General features: G+C 39.5%; 1 protein-coding gene across 13 annotated transcripts in view; it reads left to right on the top strand.

The window, feature by feature from the left end:
- Nucleotides 1-27,902, top strand: part of Sclt1 (sodium channel and clathrin linker 1) — a 158,444-nt gene that overhangs the window by 65,336 nt on the left and 65,206 nt on the right. For 10 of the 13 annotated variants that reach the window (XR_005500249.2, XM_039101819.2, XM_039101816.2 and 7 more), the window contains 3 exon segments: nt 3,397-3,487; nt 7,235-7,326; nt 22,887-23,064. Coding sequence is in view for 11 of the 13 variants with exons in the window: in XM_039101819.2 (XP_038957747.1) it covers nt 3,397-3,487; nt 7,235-7,326; nt 22,887-23,064 (361 nt within the window). In the remaining 2 variants the exon portion in view is untranslated. 13 annotated transcript variants of the gene reach the window in all.

The raw sequence follows: 27,902 nt of genomic DNA, 5'->3' as shown, positions 1-27,902 counted from the left end.
GCATAGCTTTTTCTCCAAAAGTATGTATGCCAATAACTTTTATATACCACTTATTTGTAAAATGTACTTTTGCCAGGTAATAGTTTTATTTTAACTGGGATAACAGATTTTTCTTAGATGTTTCATATTTCCATTTGAATAATATTGTGTCTTCTATTATAAAAATGCTGTGGAAATCTGGAACTCATGTAGTTTTGATTCACGGTGTCTCTTGGGATCTCTGCCGTGTGAGAAGTGGCCTTGAGCAGATGTGCTTAGTCATAGGATTGCCAGACAGCTCCGTATGTGTTGGCAGCTAGCTTCCTAGCTTTCTGAGCATAGAAAAATGGGAGTAAGTTGAGGATAGTGCTTTCCTGTCATTCTTTTTTCTTCATAGTGCTTAACCTTAATGTTACTAAGGGCTGGTTGTAGTTATTTAATATTGTTAAATGTTTGTTTCTCCTCCTCTCTGAAGAACAAAGAGTGTTTCATTTTACTTGTAGAGCTTACGGTCACAATGGACCTTTGCAGCCATTATTTAATAGTAGAGTTTTTTGTTTCACAAAGTGTTCAAAGGTAAACAAAGCTATACAGCATTGCCCAAAAGTCTTGCATCAAGTAATAAAGAACTATTTAAGAATGTTTAATTCATATTTATAATTGTCTTTGGCAAATAGTCTACATTCCTACACTTTTTTAGGTTGTGCTTTGGTGTGGTATGTTGTGTGAGAACCGTGGACTCTGCACTCAGCCTTACATCTACATTCTCTCCCAGCATTGCCTTAGTCTGTTTCAGGTGTTTAACAAAATACCATAGTGAAATAGGTTAGAAACACCATGAAGTTATTTCTTATACTACCATAGGATGCGAAGCCCAAGGTCAAGACATCAGCATTTTCCATATCCAGTGAGGGCTCTGTGTATCTTTATATAGTGAGAGGGACAAGCAGCCTCATTCAGGCCTCTTTTACAAGGCTGCTGATCTCATTTTTGAGGGTTCCACAATCATAACTTGCTAAACATTGCACCTTCTAAGACCATCATATGAAAGTAAAGATCCTTTCAGACTGGCTACTATTTACTGCTGCATGGTTCTGGCAGGTTGCTAAGTGCATCCGAGTTCAGTTTCTTCATCTATCTAAGAGCTAAAATGCCACCCTACACACCACACCACAGTGAACAATGGACTGTAACACTATATTTAAGCACATCCATTCTTTGGCATCTGGTCTAGGTAGGAAAGTATATTTTCATATCACTTCTATAACTATGCTTTGTGGTTTTAAATTTTAGTTTCCTTTTGCAAGGTTCTTTTGAGTCCTCTTGTCTCAGACATACCTGCTGACACTTACTTTGGTTCTATTTTTCCTCTTCCATCCTCTGTAATTGCCTTGAAGAATCTGTTTATTTTACTTAACTGTGGCATTAACTCTTATGAGTAGTTTACATTTGTTCCTGAGTTTCTTCTTTGACCTTTGGGATTATTTCTCAGCTTCTGTTGTCTTCTATATTTTCTCATCTGACATACTGAAGATAGATATTTCTTAAATGTCTATCCCTTGTATTCAATTCCCCCTCTTTCCTTTTTCTACCCTACCTAAGTTTATGAATTTCAGTGTTTCCCCAATACATACGTTTAGCATTGATCTGCTTTGTTGACCTCAAAACTTGAATTGCTAGGTCATTAGTTTATTTGGTTTGTTGTTGTTTTGTTTTGTTAGGGTCTTACTCTATCGCCCCAAGTTGGTGTTGAGTCCTCAAACTTATCTTGCAGTCTTAGGCTCTTGTGTGCTGGGATTATATACAAATTCCACCTTACCTAGCTAAACTTTGTATTTCTCAATAACAGATACTCTGCTTCTAAAAATCTTATTTTAGGAGGCTAAGGAAATTGTACAGCCTTTAAAGTATTTCAGTGCAAGTAAGAGAACAACCGAGTGTATGCTCATAATACCAGTGCTAGGAAGAAGAGACAGGAGGATACCGAAGCTCACAGGCCAGTCAGTCCAACCTAATCAGAGAGGTCCAGTACTTGTATAGTAGTAGATCTGATTTAAAGAAATAGGAGTGGTGTGTTGTGTGTCTGTCTATATATATGTATGTCTGTGTGTATGTTGAGGTTTCTAAAAATCACTCCACACATGAACAATGAATGGGTAAGACATGGAGACTCGGTGTCCTCAGAGCTGGTATTTTCATCTTCTCTCCTTCACAGTCCTTTATTGTGCTCCTGTCTTCACAAAAGTTAGTAAGGTGTAGTCTCTGCCTTCAGACTGTAGTCCATCTTTGTGAACTCATCACTTCACAATGGAGAATTCATTTAGAGTTGATTGTAATGCAGTGTGGTCTGTTCATGTACAAGGAATTAAGTCTTATAAGGATTGTGATTTAGGATCTTATGTAAGCAAAACCAGTGCAGACTTGACAAGAGAAAACTTTTAAATTGGTAAATGTTGAAAAATTAGGAAAAGAGGGAGAGACTTGTAGAATAAAATGGGAAAACCCAGAGTGTGCTCAAGGAAGTATGTGCTTTGTGTGTTCCCTGTTAAACCTGCAGCAGAGTGCATGTGAGGACCAGCAAGAGATGAGGCCTTGGCCTCATTACTCAAACGTAATGAAAATAAAACTTGTTTTCATTTTGGCTGAGAAATACAAAAATAAATTTTAAGTCTGAAGCTGAGCCTGGTAGTACCTGCCTTAATCTTAACACTTGGAGATAGGGACCAGAAACAGGAGGATCATTGTTCTGGTCAGCTTCAGGCCTTTGAAGCTTGTTTGAAAACAAAAAGAGGTTGGGAGAATCAGTTCTTGGAAGTGAGAGTGTTGCTAAAGATTGGGCCACAAAGACAGAGAGGAATAAACACTTCACAGACAGTGTAGAAGTTGACTATTTAAAATCAGACCAAAACATGGAAAGTTCTATTAGTATGAGGAGTTTTGTTCTCTCAGAGGCGGTCAGGCGAGTTTCATCCCTAGGAGTGATGGCACTGGGCTCTGGGTACTCCCAGCAGATGCTCTCGGGCTCACATTTGATTAGAGTTCACCAGGCACTTTAATGTACTTTACGTTTACTTATTCTGCAACCCATGAAACAAATAGAAAAAGCAGCATTATGCCGAAATTCTTAATGATGATCAAATATTTCTTCATTAAATAGGATTGTTGTAATTTCTTCATTAAGTACACAGGATTTATTTATCTAAAGTTGTCTTTCTACCCCTCTAAACTTACCTATATTTTTTATTTGCTTTTACATGTTATCTTATTAGCAATAAGGAAATCATTCAAAATTTATCTTTGGGATCCATTTTTAGTTACATAAACATTAGTAATGATTTTACTAAATTTAGATTTTGAACTTTTTATTCTTTATGGTCTCTTGACAGACATAACACGTGAATTTACTTTCTTCCTCAGGCAAGCCAAGTTAGATCTGAGAGTTGCAGTAACGAAAGTGGAAGAGTTAACTAAAGTGACTGAAGGTCTTCAAGAGCAGATGCTGAAGAAGGTACAGTGTTGGGAATACCTTAGTGAAGACCATTTCCATTAACATTAGCATAGTGAATTAAAAGGTCATTGGGGGAGGGGAGGAGGGTGGGATGTGGGGTGAGGGGTTGGTGGAGGGGTAACCAGAAAGTGGAATATCACATGAGATGTAAACAAATGGAATGATCAATTTAAAAAAATTCACATTACAGTCAACTTTGGCTTAGCATGGTCTAAATGGTGGGAAATAAGCGTCTAATACCATATGATTATTGAAGTTTTTATTATCATAATAGGCTGACTCTGTAAGTTATAGGGGACTTTTAGAAAGGTATTGAATAGGTGTCAAAGTTTATATTTAGATGTATATTAAAAATTCTAGTTCTGATAGTGATTATATATGTGAATATCTAAGCCTTATTTTCTCATTCCTTAAAAGTTGATTATAAATTTCCAGTGGTAATAGAGAAGTATAGATGAGTATAAGAACTCTGTCACAAGTAATTAGTTTTAGGCCTGTAAAACATCCTAAAATAGGAACTATAGAAACAAGAATTTCTAGGTTTTGGATTTTTTTCCTGGTAGTCCTTCCAGTTAACACCCCACACCTATGGCTTGGAAAGGAAAGGAAAGGAAAGGAAAGGAAAGGAAAGGAAAGGAAAGGAAAGGAAAGGAAAGGAAGGAAGATAGATTGATTGATTGATTGCTTTATAATGGCTTAAGTGCTCAAGACCAAATTTAGGCCTCCAAAAACCCTTGGATATTCTAAAAGATCATACTAACAACAAGAGGATGATGAAAGAAAAAAAGAAACCCATCTTCTAAGTTTAAACTTTTACCAAACTTTACTATGTGTGACAGCCAAAGAATGCAGCAAATGGGCAGTTGAGAACAGACTGAAACTAGAGAGAGATCTACTCTAGTGAGATCAACAATTAACTGAATATTTGAGTTTGCTAGTCTGTTTGATCAAGAAAATCCTAGAAATATGTGCAAATTGAGCCTCAAGAAATTGTTTTACTATTTAAATAAGAGAACAAATTCCCAAAGTTAGAAATTAGAGGGAACAGATTTCTAGAAACAAGGAAATCATTAAGAAAGTAAAGCCTACCTTTGCCCCATCTGGAATGACCCTCAGATTGTATAGGTTGGAGACACTCCGTAGGACCTACCTCTATAAAAATCGAAAGTGGAAATGTGAACAAAATATTCCCAGATATCATCTGCTATCCACTGTGGAGCAAATTTCAAAGATGACATATAAACAAGATCACCTCCCACTTGCATTACTCCTACACCATGGTCCATAATACCAGAGTAATTATTTCGTTGACAATAACTATTTTTCAACCAAAAATTGCCAGACAAGAAAGTATGATCTATGCTTGAAGGGCAAGAATTAGGGGGAATTGATGATAGACTATCAACAACAGCTATCTCTCAGTGTACCTAGTTGTTTGATGTAAAAGCCCTAGCATTCAGAATTGGCTGTTACATTTATATTTAAGACGGGTTGGAGTCACAGATCAGTAGTCAGTGATCTGTTGCTTACCTAGCATGAGTATCATGGTTTTTTCTTTTCAACATGATGGGGTTTAGAATTACCATGGAAACAACATTTTGGATGTCAGAGGGAATTTCAAGGTTAGGCTACTAGAGGTGAGAATACCCACTGTAAATATGGGCAGCATTATTTCAAGGGCTGAATTCCTGCACTGAATGATAAGGAAAAGGTAAGCTGAGCACCAGACTTCATTTCTCTTTGCTTCCGGACTGAGGAGGAAATATGACCAACTATTTTATGCTCTTACTTCATTATCATCCCTACTATGAAACTTAGAACCTCACATTATAACTGAAATAAACCCTTCCTTCTTTTCTTAAATTACTTTTGTCAAATGTTTTTGGCATAGCACCATGAAAAGTAATTAATACTAGGTTGGCTCTACTTAGTACTACCAAGAACAAACAAACAAAAAAATCCATTCAACCAATATAGCAATGCATGCCCATAACCCCAAAACTTGAGAAATAAAGGCAGGAAGATTTGGCATTCAGGACCATCTTTGACCTCATAGTGAGTTTAAGATCAGACTACACTACTATATAAGACTCTGTTTGGAAAAATAAAGTCAAAATGAAGGAAAAGGTAGAGAATTATGATTGAGAGCTAGGAAGCAATTTTAAAATAAAAATTCTAGAGCTTTTTACAGTAATTGGAAGTAAGTTCACTAGTTAAGTTCAAAAATAGATTGGTAATGACAGGATAAGCAAGGAGGTTGAATACAGAAGAGTAGAAACTTCCTTGTCCCAAGAGCCAGTTTCAAATACTCAAGAGTTCTGTGTGATTAAAGGAACCAGTCCAACTTAGGTGCAATTGGAATTCCAGAAAGGAGAAGGGGGGGGAGGGTAGAAAAATACCTAAAGCTGGTAGAAAACATTAGCACCCAAGAAACTGTGAGACCCTAAGGAGGATAAACAGAGCCACCTTTTCAGAATCATGATGACACTGATAGACAGTGTGGAACAAAAGACATTGGAAGCAAAAACAGATGACCTGGATAGGTTGGTAAGAGTAACTGCTGAGTTCTCAGCAGACGCTGTAAAGGCAGAAAACATTGGCATAATATATGGAAAGTGCTGAAGGAGAAAATAGCTCTCAGCTGGCTCTATTTCCAGTGAAGCCGAATTCCAAAAATGAAAAAAATCCAAACAAACAAATAAACGAATTAAAAAAATTGTTGCTAGAAGACTTCATAAAATTCTGAAGGAAGTTTATTTATTGGTTGGTTGGTTTGGTTTCTTGAGGTAGGATCGCCTGGAGCTTAAGCTGTCTTCAGACTACTTACAGTGTGTCTCACTGGTGTCTGAGCTCCTGATACTCCAGAGGCTGCCATGCCTGCTGCTTTTCTTTCCCCCTGACCAGAAGTGTATTAGACCAAAGATACCAACTCAGATACAGGAAACAAGCAAACCACAACAAATAGTAAATCCAAATAGTATAGCTAACTACTGCTGGAAACATTAATTTTAAAAGATTCTGTTAGGCCAGTCATGGTAGAGTACACCTGTAATCCCAGCACTTGGGAAACAAGCAGGAGCGTGGCCCCAAACTGACGGTCTGCCTGGTCTACACAGCGAGTTCCAGAGTAGGCGGGGCTACATAGGAAGACTGGAGGGGGAAAAAGTAATGAAAAGAAAGAGAAGGAAGGAAGGAAGGAAGGAAGGAAGGAAGGAAGGAAGGAAGGAAGGAAGGAAGGACTGACTTTCTCAAAGATACTGTTAAAACCAGTGTAGAAATTAAAATATCATTAGAAATGCTTAATATAAAGGAAAGCAAGCAAGGATAGGGAAGAACCTTGTCTAGAAAGACTTAATAAACCTGTTGATATAATCCAAAGCGTTACTCTGTCAGAGAAATGCCCTCTCTTATTTTGATAGCTAATGGGAAATAGCTCAGCGAGTATGTTATAACAGTTGAGTGGCCATGTAGAAACCTGTGCCTTATTTTCCAGGGTATCCAGATATTGCCAAAAGTCTGTTTGCAGTAATTCTTTTGATTATCTAATATGGCATTGATGATGAAGTTTGCCCCTTAACTAACTTTGTATTATATGTATTTACTTTCAAAATATATTATCTTTAAACTTACATATTAGAATTCTAGTAACATAACTTTGTAGCCGACTGTTTTTTTCATGCTATAAATGGTGTTTGTGCATTACGTTCTCAGATGTTTCAAGTAAGCTTCGGGATCTTTACTTTCTAGGAGGAAGATATTATGTCTGCACAAGGAAAAGAGGAAGCATCAGATAGACGTGTGCAGCAGTTACAGTCTAGTATAAAACAGTTAGAGTCAAGGTAATACTTCTTTTTCTACAGTTTGTATGTGTGCAGCACAGTAGAGGTTCAATTATATTTATTGAAATATGTATCTTATAAATGCTAAATCAAAACTATGTCCATGGGTGTAAAATCTGAACATTAGTTTACAATTGTATTATTATACTTTGAACATATGTTCAAAATCATTTAGCTGGGCATGGGGGCACATGCCTTTAATCCTAGCACTCAGGAAGTAGGGGCGAAGGATCTCTGTTAGTTTCAGGCTACTCTAGTGTATTTAGTGAGTCCCAGGACAGCTAGGAATATACAGCTGTCTTTAAAAATATTATTTATATAATGCATATAGAGTCTGGACACTCGTGTAGAGTATATTGATTCATGTCACAATTTTGAAAGTTGGACCAAATTTAATCTAATGCTTTTTTTTCCTAATGAAATCAACTCTTGGTTACCATGACATTTGTGTTAATATGGTTTCTAGAGCCCCCATCTACAAAGTCTGGCTCTGAGTCGGAACATTCACCCACATTAAGAGAAAATAAATATAATATATATAAATAAATAAAATATATATATATATATATATATATATATATATATATATAGAGAGAGAGAGAGAGAGAGAGAGAGAGAGAGAGAAAGAAAAGTTTTTTGTACACACACATACACTCGGGGGAAAGGGGGCGCGTTAAACCTAGGAGAAATCCTCAGTCTGTCTCTGCTTTACCTAACAGTACTACAACTTAAACAAAACATGAAATTAAATCCAGAAGATGTGCATATATAGATTTAGCTGTGGGTGCCAGTCAAGATGATAAGCTTTTCTCCTGTCACTAGGGACTTGAGTTTATGAGGAGAAAAATGCTTTGTGTCCCAACATGATATTCATTATGAATTATATATTGACCTCTACAATAATATAGCACAAAAGACACCTTTATTTTCAGCCCTCTTGATTTAAGCATATAGATTTTTAAGTATTTATAGTTATTCTTAGAAACAGAAAACCCTTTGAAAATATTTAAAAATTTCTTAATCATAGTATCTGAAGAAATTAGATACTTCCCCAAATCCTCCATAATTCTACATTTTTATAACTCATACAGTTAAAGTCCAAATTACGAAACTAAAGACAATGAAAATGTCAGCTTTTAACTATTCATTAATGTTCTTGGGCCACAATTCCGCAAGGGTTATGTCTAGGAGCTGAATAGTACTCCTGTCTCTTATGTTCAGTGTGCCAAGAAAGCTCTGCAGGCTGCACATTACTTCTTAACTTTATTGTTCCCTAGAAGTCAAGCTGCCAGTACCAGTCTTTCCTGTATTCTTGGGAACTCTAATCTTAAATTACCCTTCCCATCCATTTTTTAATCACTAATCTCTCCCTCTTGGCTATTATAAAATGATGTAATATTTTTCATACTACCATTCACCATTTCTGGGAAACATTTTTTTTTACTAATTATTTATTCTCTTTACATCCCAGTTATAGCCCCTCCCACTATCCTCTGAGTCCCACTCTCACAAGCCCCATTACTCCCTCATAGTCTCCTTAGAGAAGAGGAAACCTCCTCCCCATGTGTCCCAACACACTTTGGCATATCAAGTCATAACAGGACTAAGCATTTCCTCTCCCATTGAGGCCAGACAAGGCAGCCCAGCTAGCTGAAGGGGATCCAAAGACATACAACAGAGTCAGAGACAGCCCCTTGCTCCAAATGTTAGGGAACTCACATGAAGACCAAGCTGCACATCTGCTGCAAATTTGTAGGGCGTCTATGTGCATGCAGCCCATGCATGCTGGTTGGTGGATTAATCTCTGTGAGCTTCCATGGGCCCAGGTTAGTTTACCCTGTAAATCTTCTTGTACTGTCCTTGACCCCTCCAGCTCCTTCATTCCTTCCCCTAACTTCCACAAGACTCACCAGATTCTGCCTAATGTTTGGCTATGGGTCTCTACATCTATTTTCATCAGCTGCTAGATACTGTCTTCCTATCAGAAGACAGTTATGCTAGGGTCCTGTCTGCAGGCATAGCACAGCATCATTAATAGTGTCAGGGGTTGGCTTTCTCGCATTAAGTTGGGCCTCTCTCAGTCTCTGCTCCATCTTTATCCCTGTACATCTTATAGACAGAACAAATTTCAGGTTGGAGGTTTTGTGGGTGGGTTGGTATCCCCTTTCCTCCACTGGGAGTCTCACCTGGCTACATGAGGTGGCCACTTAAGTCTCCATATCCCCACCTGGTAGGAGTTTCATCTTAAAGTCATTCTCATAGACTCCCAGGAGCCTTCCCTGTCCCAGGTTCCAGCTCACCCCAGAGATGCCCCACCACCACCACCACCACCACCACCACCACCACCACCCACTGATTTACATTCTCCCTCCCATCCCTATCTGCCCCAATGCACACACCTGATTCCCACCCCAGATTCTCTTCCCTTTCAGTTCCCTCCTTCCATTGTGGCTAATATCCACTATGAGTGAGTACATAATATGTTGGTCTTTCTGGGTCTGGGTTACCTCCCTCAGGATGATATTTTCTGGTTCCATCCATTTGCCTGAAATTTTCATGATGTCTTTGTTTTTAACAGCTGAGTAATATTCCATGGTATAAATGTACCACATTTTCTTTATCCATTCTTCAGTTGAGGGACATCTAGGTTGTTTCCAGTTTCTGACTATTACAAATAAAGCTGCTAAAAACATAGTTGAGCAAGTGTATTTTATGGATTGGTGGAGCATCTTTTAGGTATATGCCCAGGAGTCGTATAGCTGAGTCTTGAAGTAGAACTATTCCCAGTTTTCTGAAGAAGAAAAAAACAAAAAAAAACAAAAAAAAAAAAAACATTTATTTCCACAGTGGTTGTACAAGTTTGTACTCTCACCAGCAATGTTCCCCTTGCTCTACATCCTCGCCAACATGTGCTACATCTTGAATTTTTGATCTTAGCCATTCTGAAGGGTGTAAATGGTACCTCAGAGTTCTTTTGATTTGCATTTCCCTGATGAGTAAGGACTTTGAATATTTCTTTAAGTGCTTCTCAGCCATTCAAGATTCCTCTGTTGAGAATTACTGTTTAATTGGGTTATTTGAGTTGTTGGTGACTGATTTCTTGAGTTCTTCATAAATTTTGGATTTTAGCCCTCTGTCAAATATAGCGTTCATGAAGATCCATTCCCAATCTATAGACTGCCATTTTGTCCTATTGACAGTGTCCTTTGCCTTACAGAAGCTTTGCGGTATCATAAGGTCCCTAAGATCAGTTGTTGATCTTAGAACCTGAGCCATTGGTGTTCTGTTCAGGAAATTGTCCACTGTGCCAATGCTTTCAAGGGTATTTCCCACTTTCTATTCTATGAGATTTAGTGTATCCAGTTTTAGGTTGAATCCTTGATCCACTTGGACTTGACTTTTGTGCACAGTCATAGATAAGGATCTATTTTCATTCTTCTACATGCAGACATCCAGTAAGACCAGCACCATTTATTGAAAATGCCTTCTCTTTTTCCATTGTATGATTTTGACTTCTTTGTCATAAATCTAATGTCCATATGGGTTTATTTCTGGGTCTTTGATTCTATTCCATTGATCAGTATTTCTGTTTTTATGCCAATACCATATGGTTTTTATTACTATTGCTCTGTAAGACAGTTTGAAATCAGGGAAAGTGATAACTCCAGAAGTTCTTTGGTTGTTCAAGATTATTTTAGCTATCCCAGATTTTTTTTTTTTGTTTTTCCATATGAAGTTAAGAATTGCTCTTTTAAGGTCTGTAGAGAATTATGTTGGAATTTTTATGGGGATTGCATTGAATCTATAGATTGATTTTGGTGGGGCGACCATTTTTCCTGTGTTAATCCTACTGATCCATGAGCCTGTGGTATCTTTCTGTCTTCTGATATCTTCCATATCTTTCTCAAATGCCTCCTTAACACAGTAAGTAGAGGTTGCACATCAGTCTAATAATCTGAAGGTTCTGAGACTTTGAAACTCTACAAGGATTAGGAGATATCTTATATCTCAGGCACCAACCACTGAATTCTTGCTGTTCCTCTTACCATTGTAGTTACCAGGAGGTCTCCTCAGATCTCAAATGTCAATACCCTTTTATTGCAGACTTTTGAACTATAGATCCAAGGTATATTAAAATGATCCTCTTGGTGTACTTTTTCTTAATCCTTTTTCTTTGTGCCATTTGAGCTACATAGCTTGAAAATTATATTGTAAACCTTTAAGTAGAGAGAGAATATGTATTTGTCCTTTCTGAAAGCTAGGAAGGAGTTTTTAACGTAATACTAGTGCTGAAATGATATCTTATTTTAGATGTCAGCAAAATATTCTTGGGTTAGTAACGTATCCTTCTACTTAAATAACTGAGCTGTTAAATCATGGCTGAAAAATATTTTAATACATTAATGATACATACTAATGTTTCTGATATTTCATATTTGTATGTACAGGTACATCTGTATGTATGCACATATTTGTGAAGGTCAGAGGTCAACATCAGGTGTCTTCCTCTGTTCTTTTCTTCCTTAGTTTTTGAGACAGTCTCCCATAGAACCTGGAGCTCCCATATGTGTGGCCTGGCTGGCTGACAAACTCCAAAGACTCCTGTCTTTGTCTTCATAGCAACAGATTCCAAGAGCACACTGCCTCAGCTGGCTCTTTTATGTAGGTACTATGAATCAAACACAGGTCCTCATGGTTGTGTAGAAACAACTTTCACTGATAGAGACATCTTCTTAGCCCCTGACAGCTTATATTTTTACCATAACATTCCTTTAAGGATTTTTATTGGCCATGTTCAAAATCATGTTATAATTTTCCAAGTGCTTTAATGATTTTATTTACTTATAAAATGATTAAATTATATGTTTAATAAAATTTCATTATTGGCGTATTTGTGATAATAAAAATGATAATATGCCTGCCCATCTTAACTTTAACATGCATTTTTATGGTAAGAATCTTGCCATTTAAGATTTAGAATAGCTAAAATGGGCAGAAGAAAATGGGTAGAATCCCTAATAGAGTCAATAGATTATATCTGAGAGAGAGAAAAAGAGACGTGGTAAGCAGCTTTGTCTTTGATAGTTGTAGTTCGGGTGGCCTTAGGAGGTATGTATAAGGTGTGTTTGGAACTCTTATTACTATGCCTGCTGAGCGGGGATAATGCTGAAAGATATATGATATAATTGAAATAAATACTGGAGAGACCAGATATAATTTTCACTGCATTATTTGAAGAAAGAACTTTGTATCTATGGTTGTTGTGCTTGCATATGTGTCTGTGTACTGCTTTTCTGCTTGGTGCCCACAGAGGCCGGGGAGAGTGTAGGAGCCCCTGGGACTAGGGTTTTGAGCCACTCCATGAGTGCTGGAAATCAAACCTGGGTTTCTCTGGAAGAGCAGCAGTGTTCTTAACCACTGAGCCATCTCTAGTACCCTGAAGAAAAAATATTTAACACTCTCTCTAAAGCAACTTATATGTCCACAGGTGAAACCATTTATTCAACATGCATTGAATACTTATTGAATAAGCTTAGAAAAAGAGAATATGCTGTCTTTAAGAGCAATAGTGTGAAAGTGATCTGAACATATCATGTAGGTAGAACTTTCTTAAGGCTGGAAGGATAACTGAGCAGTAGTTATGAGCTCTTGTTTCTCTTTCAGAGGATCCAAAATTAGTCCCAGTATCGACATTGAACAACTCAGAACTACCTATAACTCCAGTTCCAGGGGATTCAATGCCCTCTTCTACCTGCTGTGGTCACCCGTACACACAATACATAACCACACAAAGATAACATGCACGGTCACATAATTTAGAAAGAAAATACAGTCTTAATTTTTTCATTTAAGATTTGGTTGGGTAGTTTAAGACTCTAACACTCTAAAAGATGGAAAGCACCAGACAAATATAAGGAATTACATTATTCAGGCCTTGCTTTTTTTTTAATTAGGAAGCAATTTCACACAAGTAGATAACGAATGAGGAATGGGTCTTATAGGAGATATCAGAAAGCTTCTTAGACTATGTGAATACAGTAAATCACAACTCTCATAGCAAGAGGAGTAAGAGTGAGTAGATTCTGAACTAAACGTGAGTGCCCATTCAGGTTACTTCAGGTAACATCTTCCAAACCAGAAATGGTTACATACACTTCTTTAGTCATAAAACAAGAGAAAATAATAAATGATCCATTCTGTGAGTGCGACGATGAGTGACTGCCCTAGATTTCAGGTGCTGTCCCATGATATCCTGGGATGTTTGTTGGTAGAAAAAACAAATGCTGCTTCAGGAAATCAGATGCATATCCCTTTCAGGAAGAGGTGTACAAGTGATACTACAGGCACTGAGAAACTAGAGTACATGAGTTCAAGGCCAGGCTTGGATACATAACAGACCCTGTCCAAAAAATAACTTCAGCTAATAAGGTACAGAATATAGAGCACATATTAGATAATTCTGGAACCAGTAAGCCATCTTTTTCATATATGAGGAAGTTATTTCCTGCCTTTACCTTTCCCCATGGTAGCCATAACAATTCTTAGTTTCAGAATCAAATTTTCTTTCCATTTTAAAGCAGAAAATAAAAGATCAATGAAGTTGAATAAAAAGTATATGTTAAAAAGGTTCTAAGTAGTTATACAAGGAAAAAGTACTTGAGAAAATATAGATAATTTTCCTTCAGGCTTTTTTTTTTTTTTAGAAATAACTTGTTAATTGCTTTTGAAGATCTGAGATGCCTTTTTAAATATATTTTATACTCTCGCCTTAAATTGCTATCTTACTACAAACATTCGTTCTAGAATGGTTATTCTATTCAGATCTCTAATGTTTCATTGAAGAGCTTGAAAATTGTCATTAGTAACCTATGAAAGAATAAATACAGCCTGTGAAGTCACATTGTTTTTATAGCTGAAAATCAAATCTATGGTTGTAATCTGTTATGCCCAGAAATCCTCTAAGACTGAACATACCAACAGATTTATGCTGCTCTCGACCTTGGTCAAATGAGCTGCTTATTCCAGAAGGCAGTGATTACTGTAGAGACTCCTAACTCTTCAGAATCCTGAGAACAAGCATTGGGAATGCTCAGCAGTTGGTAGGACAAGTATATAAACATCCCCACCCCGCCCCTACTCCCAAGCTCAGAGAACATCACAGAAGATGAGACAGAAAGAATATATGCAGAGGGAAGTCCCACACCAGCGGATCCCGGACCGCAGCAGCTCTCTGCTCCCAAACCCCGTGGGAGAGAGACCTCACCGCCTGATCAAGTGGGCACTCCTGAGGCTGCAGAGCGGAGGAGACCACCAACACTGCCCACCCCTGCCCACATCCCTGGCCCAAGAGGCAACTGTATAAGGCCTCTAGGTTCCCGTGGGGAGGGCCCGGGAGCGGCAGGACCCCTGCGCCTGAGACACTGCCGGAACCTGAAGGAAACAGACCAGATAAACAGTTCTCTGCACCCAAATCCCGTGGGAGGGAGAGCTGAACCTTCAGAGAGGCGGACACGCCTGGGAAACCAGAAGAGACTGCACTCTGTGCACATCCAGGCGCCAGAGGAAAACACCAAACGCCATCTGGAACCCTGGTGCACGGAGGCTCCCGGAAAGAGTGGCACAGATCTTCCCGGTTGCTGCCACAGCGGAGAGGACTTAGGCAGTACCCCACGAGCAAACTTGAGCCTTGGAACCGCAGGTAGGACCAACTTTTCCCCTGCAAGAAACCTGCCTGGTGAACTCAGGACACACAGAGGCAAAATTCCTCTAAGGCCGGGCACTTCCTGTGTTTACCGGAAGTCCCACACCCGCGGATCCCGGACCGCAGCAGCTCTCTGCTCCCAAACCCCGTGGGAGAGAGACCTCACCGCCTGATCAAGTGGGCACTCCTGAGGCTGCAGAGCGGAGGAGACCACCAACACTGCCCACCCCTGCCCACATCCCTGGCCCAAGAGGCAACTGTATAAGGCCTCTGGGTTCCCATAGGGGAGGGCCCGGGAGCGGCAGGACCCCTGCGTCTGAGACACTGCCGGAACCTGAAGGAAACAGACCAGATAAACAGTTCTCTGCACCCAAATCCCGTGGGAGGGAGAGCTGAACCTTCAGACAGGCAGACACGCCTGGGAAACCAGAAGAGACTGCACTCTGTGCACATCCAGGCGCCAGAGGAAAACACCAAACGTCATCTGAAACCCTGGTGCACGGAGGCTCCCGGAAGGAGCGGCACAGATTTTCCCGGTTGCTGCCACAGCGGAGAGGACTTAGGCAGTACCCCACGAGCAAACTTGAGCCTTGGAACCACAGGTAGGACCAACTTTTCCCCTGCAAGAAACCTGCCTGGTGAACTCAAGACACAGGCCCACAGGAACAGCTGAAGACCTGTAGAGAGGAAAAACTACACGCCCGAAAGCAGAACACTCTGTCCCCATAACTGGCTGAAAGAAAACAGGAAAACAGGTCTACAGCACTCCTGACACACAGGTTATAGGACAGTCTAGCCACTGTCAGAAATAGCAGAACAAAGTAACACTAGAGATAATCTGATGGAGAGAGGCAAGCGCAGGAACCCAAGCAACAGAAACCAAGACTACATGGCATCATCGGAGCCCAATTCTCCCACCAAAGCAAACACGGAATATCCAAACACACCAGAAAAGCAAGACCTAGTTTCAAAATCATATTTGATCATGATGCTGGAGGACTTCAAGAAAGACATAAAGAACTCCCTTAGAGAACAAGTAGAAGCCTACAGAGAGGAATCGCAAAAATCCCTGAAAGAATTCCAGGAAAACACAATCAAACAGTTGAAGGAATTAAAAATGGAAATAGAAGCAATCAAGAAAGAACACATGGAAACAACCCTGGACATAGAAAATCAAAAGAAAAGACAAGGAGCTGTAGATACAAGCTTCACCAACAGAATTCAAGAGATGGAAGAGAGAATCTCAGGAGCAGAAGATTCCATAGAAATCATTGACTCAACTGTCAAAGATAATGTAAAGCAGAAAAAGCTACTGGTCCAAAACATACAGGAAATCCAGGACTCAATGAGAAGATCAAACCTAAGGATAATAGGTATAGAAGAGAGTGAAGACTCCCAGCTCAAAGGACCAGTAAATATCTTCAACAAAATCATAGAAGAAAACTTCCCTAACCTAAAAAAAGAGATACCCATAGGCATACAAGAAGCCTACAGAACTCCAAATAGATTGGACCAGAAAAGAAACACCTCCCGTCACATAATTGTCAAAACACCAAACGCACAAAATAAAGAAAGAATATTAAAAGCAGTAAGGGAAAAAGGTCAAGTAACATATAAAGGCAGACCTATCAGAATCACACCAGACTTTTCGCCAGAAACTATGAAGGCCAGAAGATCCTGGACAGATGTCATACAGACCCTAAGAGAACACAAATGCCAGCCCAGGTTACTGTATCCTGCAAAACTCTCAATTAACATAGATGGAGAAACCAAGATATTCCATGACAAAACCAAATTTACACAATATCTTTCTACAAGTCCAGCACTACAAAGGATAATAAAGGGTAAAGCCCAACATAAGGAGGCAAGCTATACCCTAGAAGCAAGAAACTAATCATCTTGGCAACAAAACAAAGAGAATGAAAGCACACAAACATAACCTCACTTCCAAATATGAATATAACGGGAAGCAATAATCACTATTCCTTAATATCTCTCAATATCAATGGCCTCAACTCCCCAATAAAAAGACATAGATTAACAAACTGGATACGCAACGAGGACCCTGCATTCTGCTGCCTACAGGAAACACACCTCAGAGACAAAGACAGACATTACCTCAGAGTGAAAGGCTGGAAAACAATTTTCCAAGCAAATGGTCAGAAGAAGCAAGCTGGAGTAGCCATTCTAATATCAAATAAAATCAATTTTCAACTAAAAGTCATCAAAAAAGATAAGGAAGGACACTTCATATTCATCAAAGGAAAAATCCACCAAGATGAACTCTCAATCCTAAATATCTATGCCCCAAATAAAAGGGCACCTACATATGTAAAAGAAACCTTACTAAAGCTCAAAACACACATTGCACCTCACACAATAATAGTGGGAGATTTCAACACCCCACTCTCATCAATGGACAGATCATGGAAACAGAAATTAAACAGAGATGTAGACAGACTAAGAGAAGTCATGAGCCAAATGGACTTAACGGATATTTATAGAACATTCTATCCTAAAGCAAAAGGATATACCTTCTTCTCAGCTCCTCATGGTACTTTCTCCAAAATTGACCATATAATTGGTCAAAAAACGGGCCTCAACAGGTACAGAAAGATAGAAATAATCCCATGCGTGCTATCGGACCACCACGGCCTAAAACTGGTCTTCAATAACAATAAGGGAAGAATGCCCACATATACGTGGAAATTGAACAATGCTCTACTCAATGATAACCTGGTCAAGGAAGAAATAAAGAAAGAAATTAAAAACTTTTTAGAATTTAATGAAAATGAAGGTACAACATACCCAAACTTATGGGACACAATGAAAGCTGTGCTAAGAGGAAAACTCATAGCACTGAGTGCCTGCAGAAAGAAACAGGAAAGAGCATATGTCAGCAGCTTGACAGCACACCTAAAAGCTCTAGAACAAAAAGAAGCAAATACACCCAGGAGGAGTAGAAGGCAAGAAATAATCAAACTCAGAGCTGAAATCAACCAAGTAGAAACAAAAAGGACCATAGAAAGAATCAACAGAACCAAAAGTTGGTTCTTTGAGAAAATCAACAAGATAGATAAACCCTTAGCCAGACTAACGAGAGGACACAGAGAGTGCGTCCAAATTAACAAAATCAGAAATGAAAAGGGAGACATAACTACAGATTCAGAGGAAATTCAAAAAATCATCAGATCTTACTATAAAAACCTATATTCAACAAAACTTGAAAATCTTCAGGAAATGGACAATTTCCTAGACAGATACCAGGTACCGAAGTTAAATCAGGAACAGATAAACCAGTTAAACAACCCCATAACTCCTAAGGAAATAGAAGCAGTCATTAAAGGTCTCCCAACCAAAAAGAGCCCAGGTCCAGACGGGTTTAGTGCAGAATTCTATCAAACCTTCATAGAAGACCTCATACCAATATTATCCAAACTATTCCACAAAATTGAAACAGATGGAGCCCTACCGAATTCCTTCTATGAAGCCACAATTACTCTTATACCTAAACCACACAAAGACCCAACAAAGAAAGAGAACTTCAGACCAATTTCCCTTATGAATATCGACGCAAAAATAGTCAATAAAATTCTGGCAAACCGAATTCAAGAGCACATCAAAACAATCATCCACCATGATCAAGTAGGCTTCATCCCAGGCATGCAGGGATGGTTTAATATAAGGAAAACCATCAACGTGATCCATCATATAAACAAACTGAAAGAACAGAACCACATGATCATTTCATTAGATGCTGAGAAAGCATTTGACAAAATTCAACACCCCTTCATGATAAAAGTCCTGGAAAGAATAGGAATTCAAGGCCCATACCTAAACATAGTAAAAGCCATATACAGCAAACCAGTTGCTAACATTAAACTAAATGGAGAGAAACTTGAAGCAATCCCACTAAAATCAGGGACTAGACAAGGCTGCCCACTCTCTCCCTACTTATTCAATATAGTTCTTGAAGTTCTAGCCAGAGCAATCAGACAACAAAAGGAGATCAAGGGGATACAGATCGGAAAAGAAGAGGTCAAAATATCACTATTTGCAGACGACATGATAGTATATTTAAGTGATCCCAAAAGTTCCACCAGAGAACTACTAAAGCTGATAAACAACTTCAGCAAAGTGGCTGGGTATAAAATTAACTCAAATAAATCAGTTGCCTTCCTCTATACAAAAGAGAAACAAGCCGAGAAAGAAATTAGGGAAACGACACCCTTCATAATAGACCCAAATAATATAAAGTACCTCGGTGTGACTTTAACCAAGCAAGTAAAAGATCTGTACAATAAGAACTTCAAGACACTGAGGAAAGAAATTGAAGAAGACCTCAGAAGATGGAAAGATCTCCCATGCTCATGGATTGGCAGGATTAATATAGTAAAAATGGCCATTTTACCAAAAGCAATCTACAGATTCAATGCAATCCCCATCAAAATACCAATCCATTTCTTCAAAGAGTTAGACAGAACAATTTGCAAATTCATCTGGAATAACAAAAAACCCAGGATAGCTAAAGCTATCCTCAACAATAAGAGGACTTCAGGGGGAATCACTATCCCTGCACTCAAGCAGTATTACAGAGCAATAGTGATAAAAACTGCATGGTATTGGTACAGAGACAGACAGATAGACCAATGGAATAGAATTGAAGACCCAGAAATGAACCCACACACCTATGGTCACTTGATTTTTGACAAAGGAGCCAAAACCATCCAATGGAAAAAAGATAGCATTTTCAGCAAATGGTGCTGGTTCAACTGGAGGGCAACATGTAGAAGAATGCAGATCGATCCATGCTTATCACCCTGTACAAAGCTTAAGTCCAAGTGGATCGAGGACCTCCACATCAAACCAGACACACTCAAACTAATAGAAGAAAAACTAGGGAAGCATCTGGAACACATGGGCACTGGAAAAAATTTCCTGAACAAAACACCAATGGCTTATGCTCTAAGATCAAGAATCGACAAATGGGATCTCATAAAACTGCAAAGCTTCTGTAAGGCAAAGGACACTGTGGTTAGGACAAAACGACAACCAACAGATTGGGAAAAGATCTTTACCAATCCTATAACAGATAGAGGCCTTATATCCAAAATATACAAAGAACTCAAGAAGTTAGACCGCAGGGAAACAAATAACCCTATTAAAAAATGGGGTTCAGAGCTGAACAAAGAATTCACAGCTGAGGAATGCCAAATGGCTGAGAAACACCTAAAGAAATGTTCAACATCTTTAGTCATAAGGGAAATGCAAATCAAAACAACCCTGAGATTTCACCTCACACCAGTGAGAATGGCTAAGATCAAAAACTCAGGTGACAGCAGATGCTGGCGAGGATGTGGAGAAAGAGGAACACTCCTCCATTGTTGGTGGGATTGCAGACTGGTAGAACCATTCTGGAAATCAGTCTGGAGGTTCCTCAGAAAATTGGACATTGAACTGCCTGAGGATCCAGCCGTACCTCTCTTGGGCATATACCCAAAAGATGCCTCAACATATAAAAGAGACACGTGCTCCACTATGTTCATCGCAGCCTTATTTATAATAGCCAGAAACTGGAAAGAACCCAGATGCCCTTCAACAGAGGAATGGATACAGAAAATGTGGTACATCTACACAATGGAATATTACTCAGCTATCAAAAACAACGAGTTTATGAAATTCGTAGGCAAATGGTTGGAACTGGAAAATATCATCCTGAGTGAGCTAACCCACTCACAGAAAGACATACATGGTATGCACTCATTGATAAGTGGCTATTAGCCCAAATGCTTGAATTACCCTAGATCCCTAGAACAAAGGAAACTCAAGACGGATGATCAAAATGTGAATGCTTCACTCCTTCTTTAAATGAGGAAAAAGAATACCCTTGGCAGGGAAGGGAGAGGCAAAGATTAAAACAGAGACTGAAGGAACACCCATTCAGAGCCTGCCCCACAGGTGGCCCATACATATACAGCCACCCAATTAGACAAGATGGATGAAGCAAAGAAGTGCAGACCGACAGGAGCCGGATGTAGATCGCTCCTGAGAGACACAGCCAGAATACAGCAAATACAGAGGCGAATGCCAGCAGCAAACCACTGAACTGAGAATAGGTCCCCCGTTGAAGGAATCAGAGAAAGAACTGGAAGAGCTTGAAGGTGCTCGAGACCCCAAAAGTACAACAATGTCAAGCAACCAGAGCTTCCAGGGACTAAGCCACTACCTAAAGACTATACATGGACTGATCCTGGACTCTGTCCCCATAGGTAGCAATGAATATCCTAGTAAGAGCACCAGTGGAAGGGGAAGCCCTGGGTCCTGCTAAGACTGAACCCCCAGTGAACTAGACTATGCGGGGAGGGTGGCAATGGGGGGAGGTTTGGGAGGGGAACACCCACAAGGAAGGGGAGGGGGGAGGGTGATGTCTGTCCAGAAACCGGGAAAGGGAATAACACTTGAAATGTATATAAGAAATACTCAAGATAATAAAAAAAATAAAAAAAAATTAAAAAAAAAAAAGAATATATGCAGAAGTGTACCATAAAAGATAGGCTTCTGGATGTGACATAGCTGATGCAAGAACTCATGGCCACTGTGGCTACATATACAAGATATCCACGAGATCAAACCAATTAAAAAAAATTTAGCATGGGAGACCATGCCAAGACAGGCCCTGACAGTGCCTGGAGTACTAGAAACCAGAGACCAGATGGCCCAGAGAGCTATGATAGAACTAAATATGACCAACAACAACAACAACAAAAAAAGGACATTAGCCTAGCATAATCATTGAGGCTTCATGGTAGAGTGCTTGCCTAGGAAGCACAAGGCCCTGGATTCGGTCCCCAGCTCCGAAAAAAAAGAACAAAAAAAAAAAAAAATCATTGAGGCTTCAACCAGCAACTAATAACAAACAGATGCAGAGACCCATAGCCAAACCTTAGGCAGAGCTCTCGGAATCCTGCTGAAGAGGAAGAGAAAGGATTGTGAGAGCCAGAGGACAAGGATATCTCATGAGAACCCACAGAATCAACAAACCTGGATTTATAGGGGGTCACAGAGACTGAAATGGCAAGAGACAATCAATTGCTCTAACCTAGCCTCTCAGTGTATATGTTATGGTTGTGAGGCTTGGTGTTTTTATGGGATTCCTAAGAAGGAGCAGAAGCAGTTTCTGACACTTTGTCTGCTTTTGGAACCCTTGTCCTCCTATTGGGTTGCCTTGTTTAGCCTGTATCTAAAGGGAGGTACCTAATCTAACTGCAGCTTGATGTACCCTGTTTGGTTGATACCCCTGGAAGGCCTGCCCCTTTCTGAAGGGAAATGAAGGAGTGGCATTTGATGTCTGCTGAGAGAGATTTACTTTTCTTTTGGCGGAGGCCATTGGTAGGTTTACCACATCCCAGTAAATGATCCTATACACATTTCCATATGGAAAGCACTAATTGTATTTAGTTGGGGGTAAAAACAAATTAGGCAGTAGATGGAAAACATGTTGAGGGAGGAGAGAGAGCAGGAGCAAGGCAATGAGGGATCCATATGGCCAGGATACATTGTATACATCTATGAAATTTTCACAAAATTGAAAAAAAAAAAAACCACAAAAACCCATAGGGATCAGAGTCAAGTTCTGCTGTTCTTTTTAATATCTTAATCAAAAGTTGACCCAGGTATGGTTCTGTTTAAAATAGCTGTTGTAAAATCTACTTTTATAGAATTATAGCAAGGTTTAAATGAGAAATAAATGTAAAAATAACAGCATAATACCATCATATAGTGATATTTAGTAAACTTCATGTGTCCTTTCTTCCCTTTAAAAATATTTAACTTTGATATTGTGGTTATTAATTTTTAGATTGTGTATAGCAATTCAAGAAGCCAATGTACTAAAAACAGGGAAAACACAATTGGAAAAGCAGATCAAAGAGCTACAAGCAAAGTGCAGTGAATCAGAAAATGAGAAATATGAGGCTATTTCAAGAGCCAGAGATAGCATGCAGCTGTTAGAAGAAGCTAACATTAAACAGAATCAGGTAAGAAAACATGGAAATATATTTACAAAACAATAAGATCCCCACATGCCCCACAGGCCCTAACAATAAAGGGATCAGCAGCTACTGAATAAATGCATGGAAACAAATGACACATCCCATTACCAAATAATTATGCTGTATTTTAAATGGTAAGAGTAATATAAAATATGCTAACATACCTATCATTTTTCAAAAATATATTTAAGTATCAGACTTGGGTTTTTTTGTTTGGTTGGTTTGTTTTTTTTGTTTTGTTTTGTTTTTTAATTTGGGGGAGTTGGTTATTTTATTTATTTACATTTCAAATGTTGTCCCCCTTCTAGGTCTCAACCCCCTCCCCCTGCAAATCTCCTATCCCATCCTTCCTTCCCTTTCCCCTTTGCCTCTAAGAGTGTGGTCCCCCAACCACCCACTCACTCCAGCCTCCTAGCTCTAGCATCCCCTTACTCTGGGGCAACAAGCCATCACAGGACCAAGGGCTTCCCCTCCCATTGATGCCAGATAAGGCCATCCTCTGCCACATATGTAGCTGGAGCCATGGACCCATACATTTGTACTCTTTCATTCCTGGTTTAGTCCCTGGGAGCTCTGGGGGAGGGGGGTCCAGTTAGTTGATATTGTTCTTCCTGAGGGGTTGCATTCCCCTTCAGCTCCTTCAGTACTTCTTCCATTGGGGTCCCCAGGCTCAATCTGATGGTTGGCTATGAGTATCTGCACCTGTATTAGTTAGGTGCTGGCAGATCCATGGCCCCCAGTATCAGACTTGTTTTGTCTCCGTACCCTGAGTCACTATTCTTCATCCTCTATACCATCATAGTACTTTATTAGAGTGTACTCAATGAGGTGACTCCTAGTCATGTTTCTTTCGTTGGTTCTTTCGTTTTTATCTGTACAATCCCCTCATCAGGCAGAAGCTTAAGTGGCAGAGGTAAAGGTAGCTCAGAAGATTAGATGGATTCGTCAACTCATTCTTTTTTTCAACCCCTTAACCATTTCTGTACTATCCTGAGTCATGCTGTCTTAAAACTGTTTCCCTTTGAATGAATATAATCTATAAAAGACAGAGAGTAGATATTTTTTAATGTAACAACCCTTTTTATAGAATTCACTATAGCATTAATGTGTTTATCAGAATTTATATACTATATAATCTGTGCAGAATATTCCAGTAGGAAAAGCACGGGTATAAAGGAAATGCTTTATTTAGATTTTTCAAGAGAGATACTAAAAATGTAAAAGGTGTAAATTGGATTTTACATACCTAGTAAAGCACTTGGCAGGGTGCCATATGCCTGCAATCCCAGCAGCCAGAAGTAAATCAGGAGGATAATGAAGTAAAGACCAGCGGGTCCTACATAGTAAGACCCTGATTCAAAAACAAAAAAAGAAAGGAAGAAAGAAATTCTGTCTCCAAATCCAAACTTTGGAATTGCTGAAGAATTTATGCCTTTCACCTAGTTCCCATCTGTGACTTAAATTCTGTCTCTCTACTCTTGGAACAGTTAAAATATATGTAGTAGGTCTTGGGATCTAACTCAGTGGCAGAATATTTGCCTAGCATATGTGAAGCCCTTGCTTTTAACATTAGTACCACACTGGAAGCTCAGTTTATAGAGCCAGACAGGAAACTTACAGACCAGCAAGGTGGAGAAGTACCCATAACACACATATGCTTGTAAATTGTTCGAAACACCCAAGTTAACAGAAAATTTAAGACCAGGACAAAGTTACTTGTCTTTACCCTCTGGAGCATAATTGTATAAAAACTTATCACATGTTGTATAGCATATAATGGAGAAAAGATGGGGGTACCATTTCCTGTCTCTTACTTGAGTCTTAAGGCAACAAATCCTTTAGAAGCAGCCTATGGCTATTATACTCATTTCCTTCTTGACTCATTGCATATTACTGCTAGAGGATTTCCATCTTGTGGTTGTTTGTTCAAAATGATCTTTTTTAATGGTTTACCTTTTTAAATTTATGTATATGGGTATTTTGCCTGTATGTATTCTTTTTTTTTTTTTTTTTTTTGGTTCTTTTTTTCGGAGCTGGGGACCAAACCCAGGGCCTTGCACTTCCCAGGCAAGCGCTCTACCACTGAGCTAAATCCCCAACCCCGCCTGTATGTATTTCTGTACAGCATGTGTGGACAGTGTGCACAGAGTCCAGAAGAAGGGCATGAGATTCTCTAGAACTGGAGTTACAGATAGTTACTAGACACTGTATAGATGCTAGAAACCAGCCCCTGGTCTCCTGGAAAACATCCAGTACTCTTAACCTCTGAACCATTTAAGGATTCTCAGAATCTGATAAGAAGCAGGGTCTATAGCCCTCTTCCTCATTATCTCATATTCCTCAAAGTTATTAAGTCATAACAGCTGTTCCTTCTCACAGTCTTTTTTTTTTAATTCTGTACACATAGTGTTTTGATCATATCCATTCTCATTTCCCTCCTCTTACTCTTCCCAGCATCTCCCAAATACCCATTACAACTTCATGTCCTACTTCAGCTCTGATTATTGTCAGAGAAGCTTCTTTTTGCAGTGAACAACAGTTAATTCAGGGACTCATATCTGGTCAGAATGTAGAGAATCCATGACTTTGGAGTACTCAGTCCTAAATAAGTCATCTGACTGTGTGTGTGCACACGTGAACACAAACACACACACACACACACACACACACACACACACACACACACATCCATACATCCATGCCCCTGTGCCAAGGCTCAGGGAATATTGCTGACATAGGAGGGAAAGGTTGCTAATTTTTAATCACTTATCCTTGGTTTATTGGAGCCTTTTGAGATAATTAATTCCTTTTGTCTTCTAGTTTGTCATTCTTTACTGGGCTATCAGCACATCATGGTACCAGCTTTCCCCATGTTAGCCCATCACATCTTTTCATAATTTTGTTGGCTCTTCTTAATACTAGACTGTCCAAGGCTCAGCCCATCTCTTTCCGAGCTAATAAAATTTGATTTTAAATGCCATCTATATGCTAATAATGTCCAAATTAATATTTCTAGTAGAACATCTTTCTGAGCAGGGAGCTCTTCCAGTTAGGTCAGATTGACACACACATGTACACTGGTTGGTACAGAGGTTGGGGAAGAATGCTATGAAGTAGGTCTTTCTGGACATGACAGGACATGGAACTCATGAGCTTACAGCCTACACAAGCCAAAATTCCAGTAGCAATGGAGGAAGGGCTTCTGAAGCCCTAGCCCTAGCCCTAATTGAGTAGCATTGTCAGTTGAATGATGCTAAGGTACAGGTAATCAGTTTTCTTTAGGGATACGGACCCTGGCAGGTAGTCCATGCTTCAATGGATATTTCTAAACCCATAGACATACAGGCTGCACTTGTGGGACTCTGTGGTATATAAAAAGAGGATTTCTCATTATCTTATTTAAACCTCACAAAGAAACAAATGAGAATGTATATATTTTCTTTTGAGGATGAGTGAGTCAGAACACATGGTCATCCATTTACTATGTCAATGGCCAGAGGGTGGGGTTGTCAATCTGACTTAAATTGAAGGAGTTCCCTGCTCAGAAAGATGTTTGAACTAGATACATTAATTTGGAAAGTGTTAGCATATGGATGGCATTTGAAATCAGATTTTATTAACTCAGAAAAAGATAGACATTTAGAGTGGAACCTTGGACAGTCCAGTATTAAGAAGAGCCAACAACATTATGAAAAGATGTGTTGGGTTAACATGAGAAAGCTGGTACCATGATGTACTGATGGCCAAGTAATGGCAAACTAGAAGACAAAAGGAATCAATTATCACCAAGGATAAGTGATTGAAAATTGACTTAATAGAGAATGGCTATGGAGATCATAGTAGGGAAAGTTTAGAATTGTAAGAAAGCCCACCCTCAACCTTCCCCACTTTCTGCATGCATGCCGGAGAGCTGGCCCAAGACCTTCACCTGCTACAGCACTCAGGAGAGCAGGGCCTATACCTCAACTGGGCAGCACAATAGAGCTGTGTCTGTTGGCATAGGTGAGGGTGAGCCTGCTTTGAGGACTGGACACCTGGCTCTGCCCCCTTGCCAGCTGCAGCAATGGGTGAGCTAGCTCTGGTGGTGTGGGCATGGGAGAACTGATGAGCTGGCAGCTCAGCTACCACCCAGAGCAAAGTCCAGGGCTTTTAGTTGGCCCTTGTCAACATCTGCCCCATCTTTGAATGTTAAGGGGCCAGTCCTGCAGACCCAAAGCTGCAGGATCTCCCATGGCACAGGGCAACAACAGGATATCCAAGAGGATACTGTGAGGATCCAATATTGATTGTGTAGCAGACGCCAGAGGCCTCAAACCAGTGACTCATTGCCATGAACATTTGCTATTAAAGAAGTGTGAACAAAAGGGTACACTGTGACATGCTCCAGCTCCACAATGACATTCCTTTTCTTTTGGTGGGGAGATTGCAAGGGCAGAGGGCAGGTATGAGGGAACAGGGAGATGATTGGGATTAGGGTTCATGATAAGAAATTTACAAAGAATCAATAAAAAGTTTTGTTTTTTAAAGGAAGGAAATGGGTTGTATATAAGCAAGTTTTAGAGTTTATCTCCACAGAGAGTGACTGCTAAGACTGGTAAGTTGTTGATGTTGTAGTGGACATGCAAATGATTAGAAATGGAACACATGAGAGATAACATTGACAATAATGTGCCATAACTGAGGTGTGAAGAGTGAAGACCATAGGTTGAATACTACCAAATAAGCCCTAAAGATTTGTCCACAAGCCACCCATAGGCAGTGGCTTGTGTGGGGACTTAAAAAAAAAAAGGTTCAAAATGACCCTGGGACTTTCAGTTGTGGAG

Source organism: Rattus norvegicus, chromosome 2 (assembly GCF_036323735.1).
Source record: "Rattus norvegicus strain BN/NHsdMcwi chromosome 2, GRCr8, whole genome shotgun sequence".
Taxonomy (NCBI): Eukaryota; Metazoa; Chordata; class Mammalia; order Rodentia; family Muridae; genus Rattus; species Rattus norvegicus.
This window is presented reverse-complemented; position numbering and strand designations above follow the sequence as displayed.